At 37.8% G+C, this 14206-nt stretch overlaps 1 protein-coding gene across 2 annotated transcripts in view; it reads right to left on the minus strand.

The window, feature by feature from the left end:
* mmp17a (matrix metallopeptidase 17a) overlaps positions 1-14206 on the minus strand; it is a 104363-nt gene that overhangs the window by 27281 nt on the left and 62876 nt on the right. For both annotated transcript variants that reach the window (XM_008423921.2, XM_008423919.2), the window contains 3 exons: positions 10981-11267; positions 1247-1423; positions 684-786 (listed from right to left, as the gene is read on the minus strand). In XM_008423921.2, coding sequence (XP_008422143.1) covers positions 684-786; positions 1247-1423; positions 10981-11267 — 567 coding nt within the window. The remainder of the gene's footprint in view (positions 1-683; positions 787-1246; positions 1424-10980; positions 11268-14206) is intronic.

Consider the following 14206-nt stretch of genomic DNA (forward strand, 5'->3'; position numbering starts at 1 on the left):
GCTAATATTTCCTTCAGCTCAAGAGATGAGTAATCTCTGAATCTGACAATTTTAATGACATGATTCAGTCAATCTTTAAACTCCTTGCATATTATTAGAGGAGGAGTTCCCTATTGTCATTTCATACAGTGTCAGACAAAAGTATTTTTGCAATACCTTTTCATCTTTTTCATAACCAAAAACTTCAGTGCATCTTATTGGAACTGTAGTGGACATTGATGTGAATTTGAAGGGTTCAACTAATTTTACAAAAAAAATAAAAAAATAAAAAATACCAGTTTATTTCTCTCACACCCTTATAAAAGAGAGTAAAAAAGAAGCAAAAAGAAAGCCAAACTGAACCATGAAAAATGGAAACCCAGGACCTTCTTACTGCTACCAACTGGGTCACCATGCTACCCACCACACTTTTCAGATTTGTTTTTTCATTTGTAATGTTCTTATTTTCATGTTTTTCATTCCTGATGTTTATATCACATGCAATCACAATAAAATCAATTCCAGTATGAGCATGTATTTTAACTTGGATGTTTGGCTGAACCTAAACTCAACTGAACCTCTTGTAACACATTCCCCAATACCGATTCATCAAATTAGTTTAAGTTGGGAATAATAGGAACATATGAAAGCTGAAGACATTTGCGTAGATCATTCAATGTTTCTTAGGTGTTTCTCTTACTTACAGGAGCGTGGATCTGTTTTCAGGAAGGTCGAGGAGGACGGGAGGCTCAGGGGTTTGAGACGGGCTGCCTGGCTGATTCGTGTGAGACACAGAGTCTCTGACACCTGCATGTTTCAGACGATTATTCCAGAGAGAGAGAAAACAGCTGTTAAAACAAAGAAAAGTCTGGTCGATTCGTCGCATATAAATAAAATGGCAACAATAAGACAGATATTTTGTTTTTGTTTTTCTATCTTTTGCAATCAATCTGAGGCAACAATGTTTGTCGTTCTTGTCTTTATGCTTGTGTTTATCTTTAATTTCCCTCATTTAAAAGAAACCATCCATTCTTGCAGCCTTGTCCTTTAACGGTCTTTCCCACCTTTCATGCAGCCCTTCATGATCATTATTCTCTCTATTGCAGGCCTCTCCATAGCAGGGAATTGTATGATAAGGTCATATACCATAAAGAGTTCCAATTAACTCCATCCATGTTCTCATTAATCAATAACCTCACCCACTGGAGTCAATAGTGTCCTTTCACACACACCCACACACACAGAGAGAATGGAGGTGTCTTTTTACCGTAGAGCTGCCAGACACGGACTTTATCCTCATAGGGCAGGTCGTATTTCAGCGGGTCTCCCACAGGACCTTGGTAGTACGGCCTCATGATGGATTCCATAGCTGAGGTGTGGACCAGGCCGATGGCATGACCAAACTCATGAACTGCGACTGCAAACAGATCCATCCCATGGGAGTCTGAAAGAAACACATGGAGGCAATGAGAATGATTATTATTTGATAAATGCCGTGCGTTTTAAAAGCATCAGCACCCCTGGATGGATACACAAAATTAACTACTTTCTGATTTGGAGAAGCATAATCTAACAGTATGAAAACAATATGAATTTAGTTAGAAAAGTTATCGCCACAATTTATATCTAAAATGTCTGTTTATTTTTCTTAATTCATGCAATAGTTTTAAATTGACCAGAGTGTGATTCACCTTTTAATTTATAATCCATAAAATCTTGTTTCATGTAAAACAGGGATATTTGTACAAACCCCTTCTTAATATGGGAAATGCAAGAAAACATGTAGCTGTGGTTGTACATGTTTTGAGTTTAAGGAAATAGAAACTGCTCTAAATCTGTCCATTTTAACTCATAAAGTGACTAAAGACTTTTCTAAGGATTACAAACCTTGAAACAAATGTTAGCCTCGAAGCATGTCAGCCACTCTGAAATTAAGTTAGGATTTCTGAGCACTATTAGGCTGTGTTCACACTGCAGCCTTAAGTGACACAATTCCGATTTTTTGTCAGGCCGGATTTTTTGGCTGTTCACACTGCCAAACATATGCGACATAAACATATACCATAAGCATATACCTGTATACGTTCTGCAGTGTGTACACGCAAACGACCTGAATGTGTCCCACATGCGCAGTAGAGGGCGCAATAGCGTCAGCGTTCTCTGTGTTCTGCTAACCGCCATCAAAAGAAGAAGTGTTTGCGGAAGTAAACATGGAGGCTAACAGTGGAGCTTAGCTTACATATTTGAAGTTGTTGTCCGGCCGGAGAAGCATATTAACAACTTAATCCTCATTATACTCCGTCATGGTTATTGTTTTTCTTCCCGCTTGCGCGCATCAGGACGCAGAATAGTGAGATTTGTTGAGAATCAGTGACGTTCAGTTCGGATGAATGCGACCTGGACGTTAGGTCGCATTTGAATCGGATACGCGTCGGATATGGGTCACATTCGAAAAAGAATCCGACCTGTGCTGTTCAGACTGTCATGAAAAGATCAGATACAGGTCGCATTACGTAAAAAAAAAAAAAAAAAACATAATTGAGTTACTTTAGGCTGCAGTGTGAACGCAGCCTTAGAATATCACAGCCACTGCTAGCCCAGAACAATGCTAAAGTTTTCATCTGCTTGAATGAGTCTGGACTTCTTTTGGTTATCTCTATCTCTATCTCTATCTCTAGTTCAAAATGTAAAAAAGTTGGACTGAATAACGTTGAAGTGAATAGTTTCACACTAAGAAGATCCTTTAAAACACAGCTTGTCATTAAATTTCTGAAATAATTTTGTTTGTGAAACACACAGAGGATTTTCACTGCATTTGTAGCAGCAGAATCCCCTTCAAATAAGACAAGAATAAAATCCCAAACATCTCACTTTGTAGATTTTAAGAACCCTTCCCAGAGGAGCCACCTTTGACTTATCTCAGGTTCCATAAATATCATAATGTCTCTTAATATTTTCTTTAGTGGTAACGGCTCAGGGTAGGTTTGAATTTTCATCCCAGTGTTCAGATGTCTGTGGGTTGCAAACTAACCGACGTGACAGACAGCTCTGGTGGCTATGAGTGCTGTTTGGGATGTGCTGCAGTGAGATAACTGTGGTAATACTGCCTGAGCCCCTGGGCTGCCAATCAAAATCTATGTGTGGAAAGATACCCAAAGAGGCTGCAGGCCATTAGAGCACATTTCCATGGATGTTGGGTCAAAAAAATGGAAAGCTTCCAAAAACGGGTTGTCTGCTTCTGCAAAGCAAGACAAAAAAACCATGGGTGGGATAAAGATTTGCAAACATGTGAGAGCATGCGTGTCAAGGCAAGCTAGCTTAGAGCTCCTTGGTGGTTAAGAACAAATCTACATTCTGTTAAACTCTCTTTGGCTTTACTTTAGGAGCATTTTAGTGCCGTGCTCCGTCAAAAGTAAAAGGCAAGAAAAGAGGTATGCTTGTGCTTGCAGCGTTTGGGACATCCAGAGGCTAAAAAGTCAAGTCTAATTCACGGTACTATGTGGAGAAGACAGGAAAAGTGGATATAAAGTAGAGACTGAGGGAGAGAGCAGGGCCTGAGAAGAAAATATGTCATTTTAATTCTAGAGGATGAACGAGACTTAACCAGTTTGAACAGCAGCGCTGAACATTGCCACAGTTCTTAGCACTGTTGCATCATAGAAGAAAAAGGTCCATTTCAAAAACATGAACATTCATTTTTCATATGCATTGGCTCCGTGATGAACCAATAACTGGTTTACTCATTGCCTGCTGGCCCCCCCCCCCCCCAAGACTCTGAGCAGGAAAGAGCTGGTAAAGGAGATGACTGGAGTTTATATGGAACAAACAGAAGGGAAAAAAAGATTAAAAAAACAACTTTGCTGACAAAATACCTATATGAAAAATGTAAACTATAGATTCCATAGTTTAATTTTGACATAAAGTAAGCATACAAGCAAAACATCATGTTTTATCATTAATAACAAAATGAATGAAAATAAACTTTTTTTCCAGTGTGCGGTTCATATATTTATGAACATCTGAGAAAAATCAATAGTTGATCCTGATAAAGCTACAATTGAAAAACAATGATGGATTCTGTTAAGCATTAATTGATTGATTGATATTAAGAGACATTATGATATTTATGGAACCTGAGATAAGTCAAAGGTGGCTCCTCAGGGAAGGGTTCTTAAAATCTACAAAGTGAGATATTTGGGATTTTATTCTTGTCTTATTTGAAGGGGATTCTGCTGCTACAAATGCAGTGAAAATCCTCTGTGTGTTTCATAAACAAAATTATTTCAGAAATTTAATGACAAGCTGTGTTTTAAAGGATCTTTTTGGTGTGAAACTATTCCCTTCAACGTTATTCAGTCCAACTTTTTTACATTTTGAACTAGATAGAGATAACCAAAAGAAGTCCAGGCTCCTAATCAATCAATCATCTCTAGTGATTTTATATCAATTTGCTAAAAAAAAAAATTATATATTGTTTTGGGCAGCAATTTGCCCAAAAAAACCCCAAACCTCATTTGAAAAACCTGTTTATTTCTGCTGATTTGTTTCCATTTAATCATTTATAATCCAAGATCAGGATGTATGAAAGTGTAACTACATATCAGTGAACTAAATGAGAAGAAAAAGGACTGTTTTTGTACAAAAGGGATTCATTTTCAAGGAAAACATTTTTTTTATTGCTGCATGTTTAATCCATAAAGTAAGCATGGCACAACTCATAGGTACTAGATTATTGGAAAGTAGAGTAAAGCCTTTATTGTCTTCCCATCTTCAGTTCAACTCAAATCCCAATATTGACATTTCTTTGCTGAAAGAAACTTGAATCATTAAAACTTTATGAAAAAAAGAGTCTCTAGAGAAATAAATAGTTTGAAATATTAATCAAAGTTTGATGAACTCTGGCAGACTTCTGAAATGTGAAGCCAAACTGTAAGTCGAGTCTCAAACTCTCACTTGTAAATTATGGTGCACCTTAGAAATTGCATAACTGTCATCAAGCTATGGACTGAGTAGAACATGAAGTCAACAAATATATGCATGACGGTTGTTCGAAATTGCATCAATTACATTTTGGGAAGCCGTTTTGCAATTTCCTGATGCATATTTGCAGAAATTTGCAGATATCAGCCAATAACACACTGTACCCCATTGCACCGAGTCAGGCATTGCTACTAAACATAAAAGCCAATTTGGAGCTACTAAATTTGCATTCTGGGATGACTTCTCTCTGAGATTTGGCTGTAAGTTAAAATCAGCTATCATTTCCTTGATTACCAGGATAAATGCTTGGCAGATAAAAGAAAAGATGTGGGACAGTCTCATCTTAGCTCGTAGCAATTAATAACTAAAATATCTCAGTTTGTCTTATAAGCATTCCATCCTGGCTGTCATGAAGGTTACTTTCCTCTTGCATTGAGGTCAGTACTGGTCCACCTTTATGCTGGCAGACAGTCCAACTAGCCTGACTTCATCTAGTTTTCCATTTTGCTCCAAGTTTATGTTTGTAAAGTGTGGTGTATCCATTAGTTTTGTTTCCATCTTCCTTCTCATTATTTTAATCAGCTCTGACTATAGTTACTACTTAAGCATGTAACACACAGCTGACAGAAAAAGTTGATTGTTTAAAATTTGCTAAACAGACAAATGGCTTTACTGGAATGCCAGGGATGCTAAGGGCCTCCTGAGTGTGTGAAATGTGTACAAATGTACCCCTTCAACACATTTAGCACTCAATGCTACCCAAAACAAATACTGAAATTGTAAATATGCTTAAAAGGAACCATTAGGAGCAGTGATCAAGCAGAAAACTGAGTGAAAACAATGTGAATATAGGGGGTTAAAAAGTTACATGTGAGGCCAAAGAGTTAGATGTTAGAAACCTATTTATCACATAAACATTTGCCCATTCTGTCACTTTTACCCAAAAATTTTGACTAATTTTATTGGGATTTGGTGTAAAAGTGCTGCTTTTTCAAAAAAGCAGCACACATTTATGCATTGTTTATCTGAAACCGTGAAATAAAATAAAGAGCAACCAACTGCCTATTAAAGTCGCCAGATTGGTAAAGAAATTGATTAATTGTATCGTATTGAACAATACAATGTTTTTAGAGGAAAACAGGACCTCTGAATTCCCTTTGAACCAGAACCAGAACACAGGGACATCTTTCATTCAGCCATATCTCATACAGCATCTGAATGAAAATGTCTTATATGCTTTAACAAAGCAATGTTCCACCTTCTGTCACAGAGTGGAACGTGGCCTTGAAAGAAGTAAAATCAAACAAGGCCAAATGACATGCTTTATTCTCTTGAACAGCACAGCCTGCTGTCTTGTCACTCCTGGTGAGAAACTTCAGATCAGAGACAGAAAATATTTTCTCTGTCCTAGTTCTCTATACGGCTCGAGATAATTGTACGATTCGGAAAGATGAACAGACACAGGTCAAAAATACACATGTGATTCCCTCTCCTCTTTTCTGTTCTGCTCACGTTCATAAAACCCTGTAGGTACAAATGCTTCTTTCCAACTGCGGGCAAGTACTAATGTGCTAGTATAACTGAGTCAAATGAAGAAATTGTAAAACATGCTCAATAGCGCTTCAAGTGAATCATTATCATATTTACTTTCACTCTGGGTTTTAGGTCTGACTCTCGAGAGAACAAAAAATTTGTGTGAGGTTAGAGGTTTTACATACACCAGAATGTAGTCGTAAAAATGCTGAGAATAACTTTTAGTTGTTAAATCTAAGTCAAGAACTGCTTAAACATAGATAATATAAAAAAACTGGAGAAACATCTTATATTATGATATACCAATGATGAGGTAATGAGTCATCTCGGCTGTCTCTCAGTATTTTGAACACATTTTTACTAAGCCAGAGCAGTGAAGCTCTGCGAAGGCCTCTTGTAATCATTAGGATTTTTTTTATTACTATTTTTCAGACAAAGTATGCAGCTTTTTGGAGACCTTATATCTAAAAACACACCAAACTTCACCCACAAAGTAGAATAACCTCCACTTATAATTATAATTGACCTTTGTTAACCCAATATGCTCCACTACACTCCCTAGATTTTTCCAACAGGTGATACATCAACTGATCTGCACTGGAGTTTTTTGTGCATCATCAGTGGTCAACAAATTGGAGAGCATTGTTTAACCAACTGCGCGAGACAGTCGACGATGGCAAGTGGGTGGCGTTTCTGGTGCTCCCGCAGTCACCACGAGGCCAGAGCGGCGCTGAGCTGCGAGGGCCTCCAACGCTGCTTGTAGCTTTATTTATTTTTTGTTTGCTTTATTGATTCTCCAGCATTTAATAATTTAACAACCATGGTATTTAATACTTATCCTTGTTCAATGCTACCAACAAAACACTGCTGGTGAAAATTTCTCTCTATAGCTAAATCTGGCACATTTACATGAACCTTATAAGTAAATTCTTCCTTTGAAAAGAAATAAATAAAACAAATCTTTACAAATAGAACCAGGCAAATTTCTGTGTCTACAGGTGCAAAACTTGTGAAACCATAACCCCAATAAGAGCCACAGTTTAAGTGAAAGATAAAATTGTCAGAATTCCACACTACTTTGTACATCACTGCAGTATTTATACGGCTTCCTACACTGGTTTTTACATGCGGCGTTGGTCAATAAACTAGATGTCTAACAGATGCCATGATAGTCTGCTATTACGGCTAAGGTCACGGACACAAGAACTTAATGATCCACACAGGAAGTAAAGCCTGACCTGTGCGGTTCAATTTGAAGAGAGATGCATGGCTAAAAACTAATACTAGTTATTGCAGAGACACATGGGAAGACATGCAGCGACTTTCATGCATAGCACAAAGTAGTTATTGCTTGTCCGGATGTTAGGATGCTTTCACGCCTGTAATGGGAATGCAGGCATCAGAGTGAGACCATGGCCTGATGGAAGAGGGTGGCTTGGACTGATGAATCATGTTGATAAACCAGCGCATCCATGGCACTTATCTGAGGGGGAGATGGAAGAATTATGCACTGGAGGTAAACAAGAGAGAAACTCTGCAGAGGTTATCTGATAGTCTTGCCAATGCCCTGCCAAGAACCACAAACCATCTATGGAAGCAATTCATGAATTTGTGGCTGAATATGTAAATCTTTAGTGAAACACTTTGCAATTATTTTAGTTAGAATAATCATTTTTTGCATAAAGTACTCAAATTTGTCACAGAAATTTAAAACCCATGGATAAGAGTGTAAAAAGTAAATATTAAATGAAGCTTTATTGTTAGATGCATCATTTATTTTTACAGGCCACAATTTAAGTAATAGTGATAGTAAAAATGCATCATCACACCTTTAAAGTAAACATAGTAAAAAGTATACAGTTTTGCTCTTAAGTTTACATTAAACTTTAAGACTTGTGGGGCCATTTTTCAGAGAATTTGAACAAAACTGTTATGCAAACATTGTTCTCTCTCTCTTGGTGAGTGGCTAGGTGAAGATATATATTTATTTTTAAGCAATTGTGTCTACCCCTTTAAATCCTAATGACAGCAGGAACTTCCTACCTTAATACATTGTTACCATGTAGTGACCATTTTTAAATATCAAGACCAATTGAAACCCTTTCTGGTTTCCACATCTTGGTATTTTCGCACTGTAAAGCTCCACATTCTTCTAGGCTAAAAACCTCACCTCCTGTTTCTGTTAATTCCAGTAAATTTCTTAAATCAATGACAGGAGACGAAGATGGCCATCCAGGAACTTCAACATGTTTGCTGCAGCCAGAAGCAGGTTAAACCGGACTTGTGTTTTGAATCATTGTCCCGCTGAAACGTCCACGTCATTATTTACAAAGCCTCCAAAATGATGAGTGCACATTTTCTTCTTCCAGTGTTTATTCAGACATTGCATTCATCATACCTTTGGTTCTGACCAAACTTCCTGGGTCTTTGAAGCTCATACATCCCCAAAACACAAGTAAACATACTTCAGTGCTTCAAAGTAGGAATTGGGTCAATTTCATCACAGCATCATAGCATTTACACAATTCTCATATAATGTGTTTGTTTTATTTTCCCCCTATTATTTTCTAAGAATCATAAAGTAAATCTGGTCACAAAATAAAATTAAAACAAGTTTTACTGTATTTTTCTTTGCCAAAGAACAGAGTTCAGTGCAGTTATTGAGCAGACACATCCAGTTCCTACACTGAGGTTGTTTTGTGGTCAGCAGCATTCTGCTAAACAGTGTGGCTTACATGATGTGTGATGTTTCAAAGGATCTTATTAAAAGTATTTTTAGCCTAACACTTTGAGCTCTCAGACACAACAAGCATGTCTCCCTTTATTATTTAACATTCACTTCAAAAGCAAGACATCCACTCTCATGTCTCTACCTCTCTTTTTGGGCTCATCTGTTCCGTTTCTCTAATGGATTTACAGGAACTATAGAAACACGTAGAGGGACACCCTGAGTGGTGGTGCATATGGCATTATTATACAGAAAAACCATATGTTTACCATACAGCAGCATTGCAAATGTGGTGGTCGTATGTTTATTTTATTAATTAAAAAATTCAGCAAATGTAGGTTTTTATTTTTTATGTGGGATAAGGTAGTCGTTTCAGCTCTTTTGTAATTTGCTTCTCCACCACATTTCCCAATATGTAAGTTGAATGACTACAGTCATCATACATTGACTTTAGATCAAATTAAGGCACTGAGGGCACTCTTGGAGAGCTCCAAGCTGAGTAAATCTACACATGCAGTCTGCAAAATGTCTCCGTGACCAGTTGTCGGGTGCAGAGGGAAGTTTTCAGGTTAGTTTCCTCACTGAAATGATGATACAAACTTAAATCAATGTGTGTGTGTCGATGACTAGCTCATCAGAGAAAATGTTAGTACAATGTGGCTCTAAAATAAGTACAAGAATTACTTTATACTTCATGATAAGCCTTTCAAAGCACTTAACCACTTTGGAGGACCATTTTCTGAAGGAGGATGAAGAATTACATCTTTGTAGCAGGTGTGGTAATGATTATTTAGAAAGTGCTGTCTTGCAGTTTACTGAGCATTTCCCTTGATGCAGGCTGAGGACAAAAATTGGATGTGAACTGAGACAGTAGATAATGGAATAGTTCAAATATGAGTGCCACAGAATTGTGTGAACTGCTTATCTTCTCTTAAAACAACAAAATTAAAGGATTGAGAACGAAACTGTTAAAAAGTGAGGGAAATCTACTTCCTGTTTTACTGTGTCCTTCTTCTGAAGACCATAAGTTGGCAAAGTTGCTAGACGACCTTACTGCTCACCAAGCTGCTTCAAATTCTAGCACAGATAAAAATTGCTCCTGATATAGTACAAGAAAAAAACAAACCACCATCTATGTAAAATGTACAATTCCATCAAAGTAAGTTGCATTCTGTCTTGCACAAAACTTTAGGGTAAAAGACCAAAATGTAACAGAACCCCATGGCAAAACAAATTGGAATCGATGAAAGCTGACAGTGAAATTCAATTACTTATGCTGATTGCTAAAAACAGATTTAATGGCTATCAGCAGGCGCGTACGTGTGAGTTGTTTGTTTCTGGCAGCTGTGGAAAATGAAAGGATACCTTTTATGTTTCCTAATAAGCTTGTGATAACAATCAGCGCCGCTTTAGTTGCCACACACAGGCCATCGAATGTTATACTGTTACTTCAAACAAATGAAATGCTAATTATAAAATCTGGATCATGACCAGACAAGACAAAAGCACAGCTTGCCTTGCAGGTGCAGTCAGAGTTTTGATTTCAAACATAAAAGCTGCACTATATTCTTTAGGATTTTCTGGATGCTGAATATATATATATATTTTTACCGTTTTTGTTTTACAGACTCATGCAAATGTCTACCAGATTTCCACTGTATATCCTTTTTTTCCTAGACCCACATTTTTCCTTCAGCATGTAACCCAACACATTTACGTTCATGTGCTTCAAACGGACGAAGAGAGTCTTTATTCCTCACCTGGAGATCTAAAGGTCCAGGCCTCGTCGTCATCAAAGTGTGTATCACCCGCTGTGAACCTCTCCCCAGGAAAGAAAGCGTGTGCCACTGTTCCCCCAGGCCCATCGAAGGGGTATCCATCATTATGGTCTGCTTTGGTGAAGTCGATCTGAATGTCTGCGTCGCTGCCGGCCACCTCGTGGAAGTTCAGAGGTGCGATATCGCTCCAGACCTTCAGGGCGTAGTACATGAGGGCTCGGACTGTGTCCCTTCCCAACAAGGCTGAGTCCTTGGGGAAGGTTCTCACTCTAAGAAAGCAAATAAGAGACCGCAGGATGAATAACAGATGAGACGGGATCATTATTCAGCGTTTGAAGAACACACAGAACGACAGGTGAGGTTTTATGAACAGGTGAGGTTTTTAGCCTAGAAGAATGTGTTTGGTGTGGGGGTTAATAAATGAAGAATTTTGCTTCTTATTCATTTATTCATCAACAAATTGCATAGATTAATATCATTTAAAGATGTATGTAGTGCTTGTGCTGTAGATGTTCTCCAGTTTTCATCTAAAAAAGGTAGTTGTTTTTTTGTTTTTCTTCATCTATCCAGTTTTTGACATGTTAAAAAAAACTAACAGCATGTATGTTTTTCAATATTGGGATAAGGACATTTTAACAACGCAGTGAAATTCAAGTAAATTAAGTAACTAACTAGAATGGAAGATGTTTACAGCATTTATTGTAAATTGAAATAAAAAAAATGCAATTTCTGGTGAGAAATACGTTATGGAACCTTAACATGGATTTCCTCTTAAAATGGGAAATGGATATAAACAGTCAGACGCACTGAGACTGTGCACATTTCAAACTGTAATTAAGTTTGAAATGTAATAAACTGAAATTTCCATGTCTTACACTTCCTTTGGCCCTGTCACATAGTGGGAGTAACACCCGGTCTGAATAAATCAATGTGGAAAGCTGAGCCATTCGTTGCCAAACCTCACATCAAAGAGGGTCTTAAGGCCTGATGTAGAGGCTTACATTTGTAGTCCAGGTGGGATTTTTTTTTTTACTTCACACCCAGAAGTATGAAACTTCTGAGTACGATTTGACCACTCCATGCATTTATTTAAACCTGCATGAGTGGAATCACTAGTAGCTTATCATCATGTTTACACCTAAAGGAGCTCATATCTGCAATTGATCTCTTTACACATTTAAATCTCTACTTTCATGTATATACAAGCTTATCCCAAAAGGTAAATAAGAAAACTGCACTACGGTAGTTTATTTCGCCCAACGTTTTAAGAGCGTTTTTGTATTTTATCATTTTACTCTAGAGTGTTGTGGAACGTTATCGACAACAGTACAGAAAGCTGCAGCGTGTTGTTCTACAAAGTTTTATCTCAGAGAGGATGGAAAACAACTGCCTGACTCTCCAGGAAAGGGCTGAAAAAGTTCAACTGGAAATTTCAAGGAGCACAAATACTTTTGTGATGCCCCTGCAGAAGATTGGAAAATAATACGAGTGTGTTTACATATCTGGTGTGAAAAGAAAACCACTTCATACCAGATTGTTCCACTTAAACCCTTCGGAGATTTTCAGGAATTCTTGCCAATATCCATGGCTTCACTTCACACTTGCCTGCTGTCTGTTGTTCTCCTGCTACCAGAACGTCTTTAATCCATCTAGTGATGCAAATGAGTTCATTAGTGCAGCTAATTAATGCAATAATTAGCAAACATGTCTGTATCAACATGTTGTCACAAAACAGATGGACGCTGGTAGGTTGGATGCAATGTTAGCTCAAAGCAATAACGAACTGGGTGCTTGAAAATTGGGTTTTCTCCATTAATATGCAAATGCAGTCGCAGCGAGTTGCTGCTACGTGTAATCGGACCATTTGTTTGGATGGAAACTTGTGGCGTACAGTGAGACAAAACTTTTGTTTTTATTTGTTTACCTAAATGGGACTGCACAGTCTATTTATTCATACAGTACAACCTGAGTGTGTGACCGTCGCTGCTAACCACAGTTAGACAAGGTCACTGCAAATGGATCAGCGCCTCCACAGACAATTCACCTGCTGATTAGTCCTAATTCAGACTGACGAGGGAGGGTGATTGTGTATGTCTGCGTGTTTTCGAGAGAGAGTATTCGGGAGAGAAAGATGGAGAGGTAGAGTGCATGGTTTTGTCAGATGCAAGCATGTATGTGCATCTAAATGTTGTGTGTGCATGCGTGTGCAACTGTGTGTGCGTGTGTGTGTGTGTGTGTGAATGCAATTACAGGTAAGACTGCCAAGGTCAGAGCACTCTTGCGCTGCATCTCAGATGAACTAAGGAGTCTCAGAGAATTGCCTCTGCCCACATGCCGAGACAACACTCGCATGAAAATTAAAGCAAGTGTCATTTCCCCATGGTGCCTCCTTTAAATTTGATTATCTTTACAGAGTGTGAACTTGCCAGTGTGTCAAACACCTTGATTCTAACTGCCTTATTGATTACATTTAATCAAGAAACCAATTGCAGTCAGATCTGATGTTTATTAAACAGCTTGTTCTAATTAAGCCCACAACACTATGAATTTACGTTCTGGTTGTTTCCACTGAGATTTACTGACGATATCAAAAACAGTGTTATATCATTGCAATGACAATTTTTTTTTTTTACACAGTGTAACTCAACTCTGAGCCAAAACATCTGTTACAAGGCTGAAGAATGCAGAAAAGTCCAAATATGCTGCTGTAGAGAAACAAACAGCTCTGTACAACATATAAATTGGAATATGCATTCAGCTGACGGTCGTTTCTCAGATTCAAAGGATCTTTTGAAAATGACCTTTAATCAGGAATTAAACATATTTTTCACTAAACTTACATTTCTGTACCATTTTATTCTCATGTTCTAAGACATTAAGTGGTCATTTTATTAGCGTTAAGAAGAAAATCACCGTAATTCACAAAAATGAAGGCTTTAAACCTCAGTCTGTGTAATTAATTAGTATAATGCTTCGTCTATAGAACTCCATCTATTTATCCGTTTGAAACTCACTTATCCTTGCAGGGTTGGGAGAGAGCTGATCACTCACATCCAAAGACCATTTAGAGAGACCAGTTTACCTGAGAGTTTTGTTTTATGACTGTGAGAGGATTGCAACAGTTCAATGCATGTATCAGTCATCTTTTTTTCCTTTTCCCTCAAATATACTGCGGTAGAGAAACAAACCGCTCCACACCAACAGACAA

This window comes from Poecilia reticulata, linkage group LG12, assembly GCF_000633615.1.
Source record: "Poecilia reticulata strain Guanapo linkage group LG12, Guppy_female_1.0+MT, whole genome shotgun sequence".
In the NCBI taxonomy this organism is placed as follows: domain Eukaryota; kingdom Metazoa; phylum Chordata; class Actinopteri; order Cyprinodontiformes; family Poeciliidae; genus Poecilia; species Poecilia reticulata.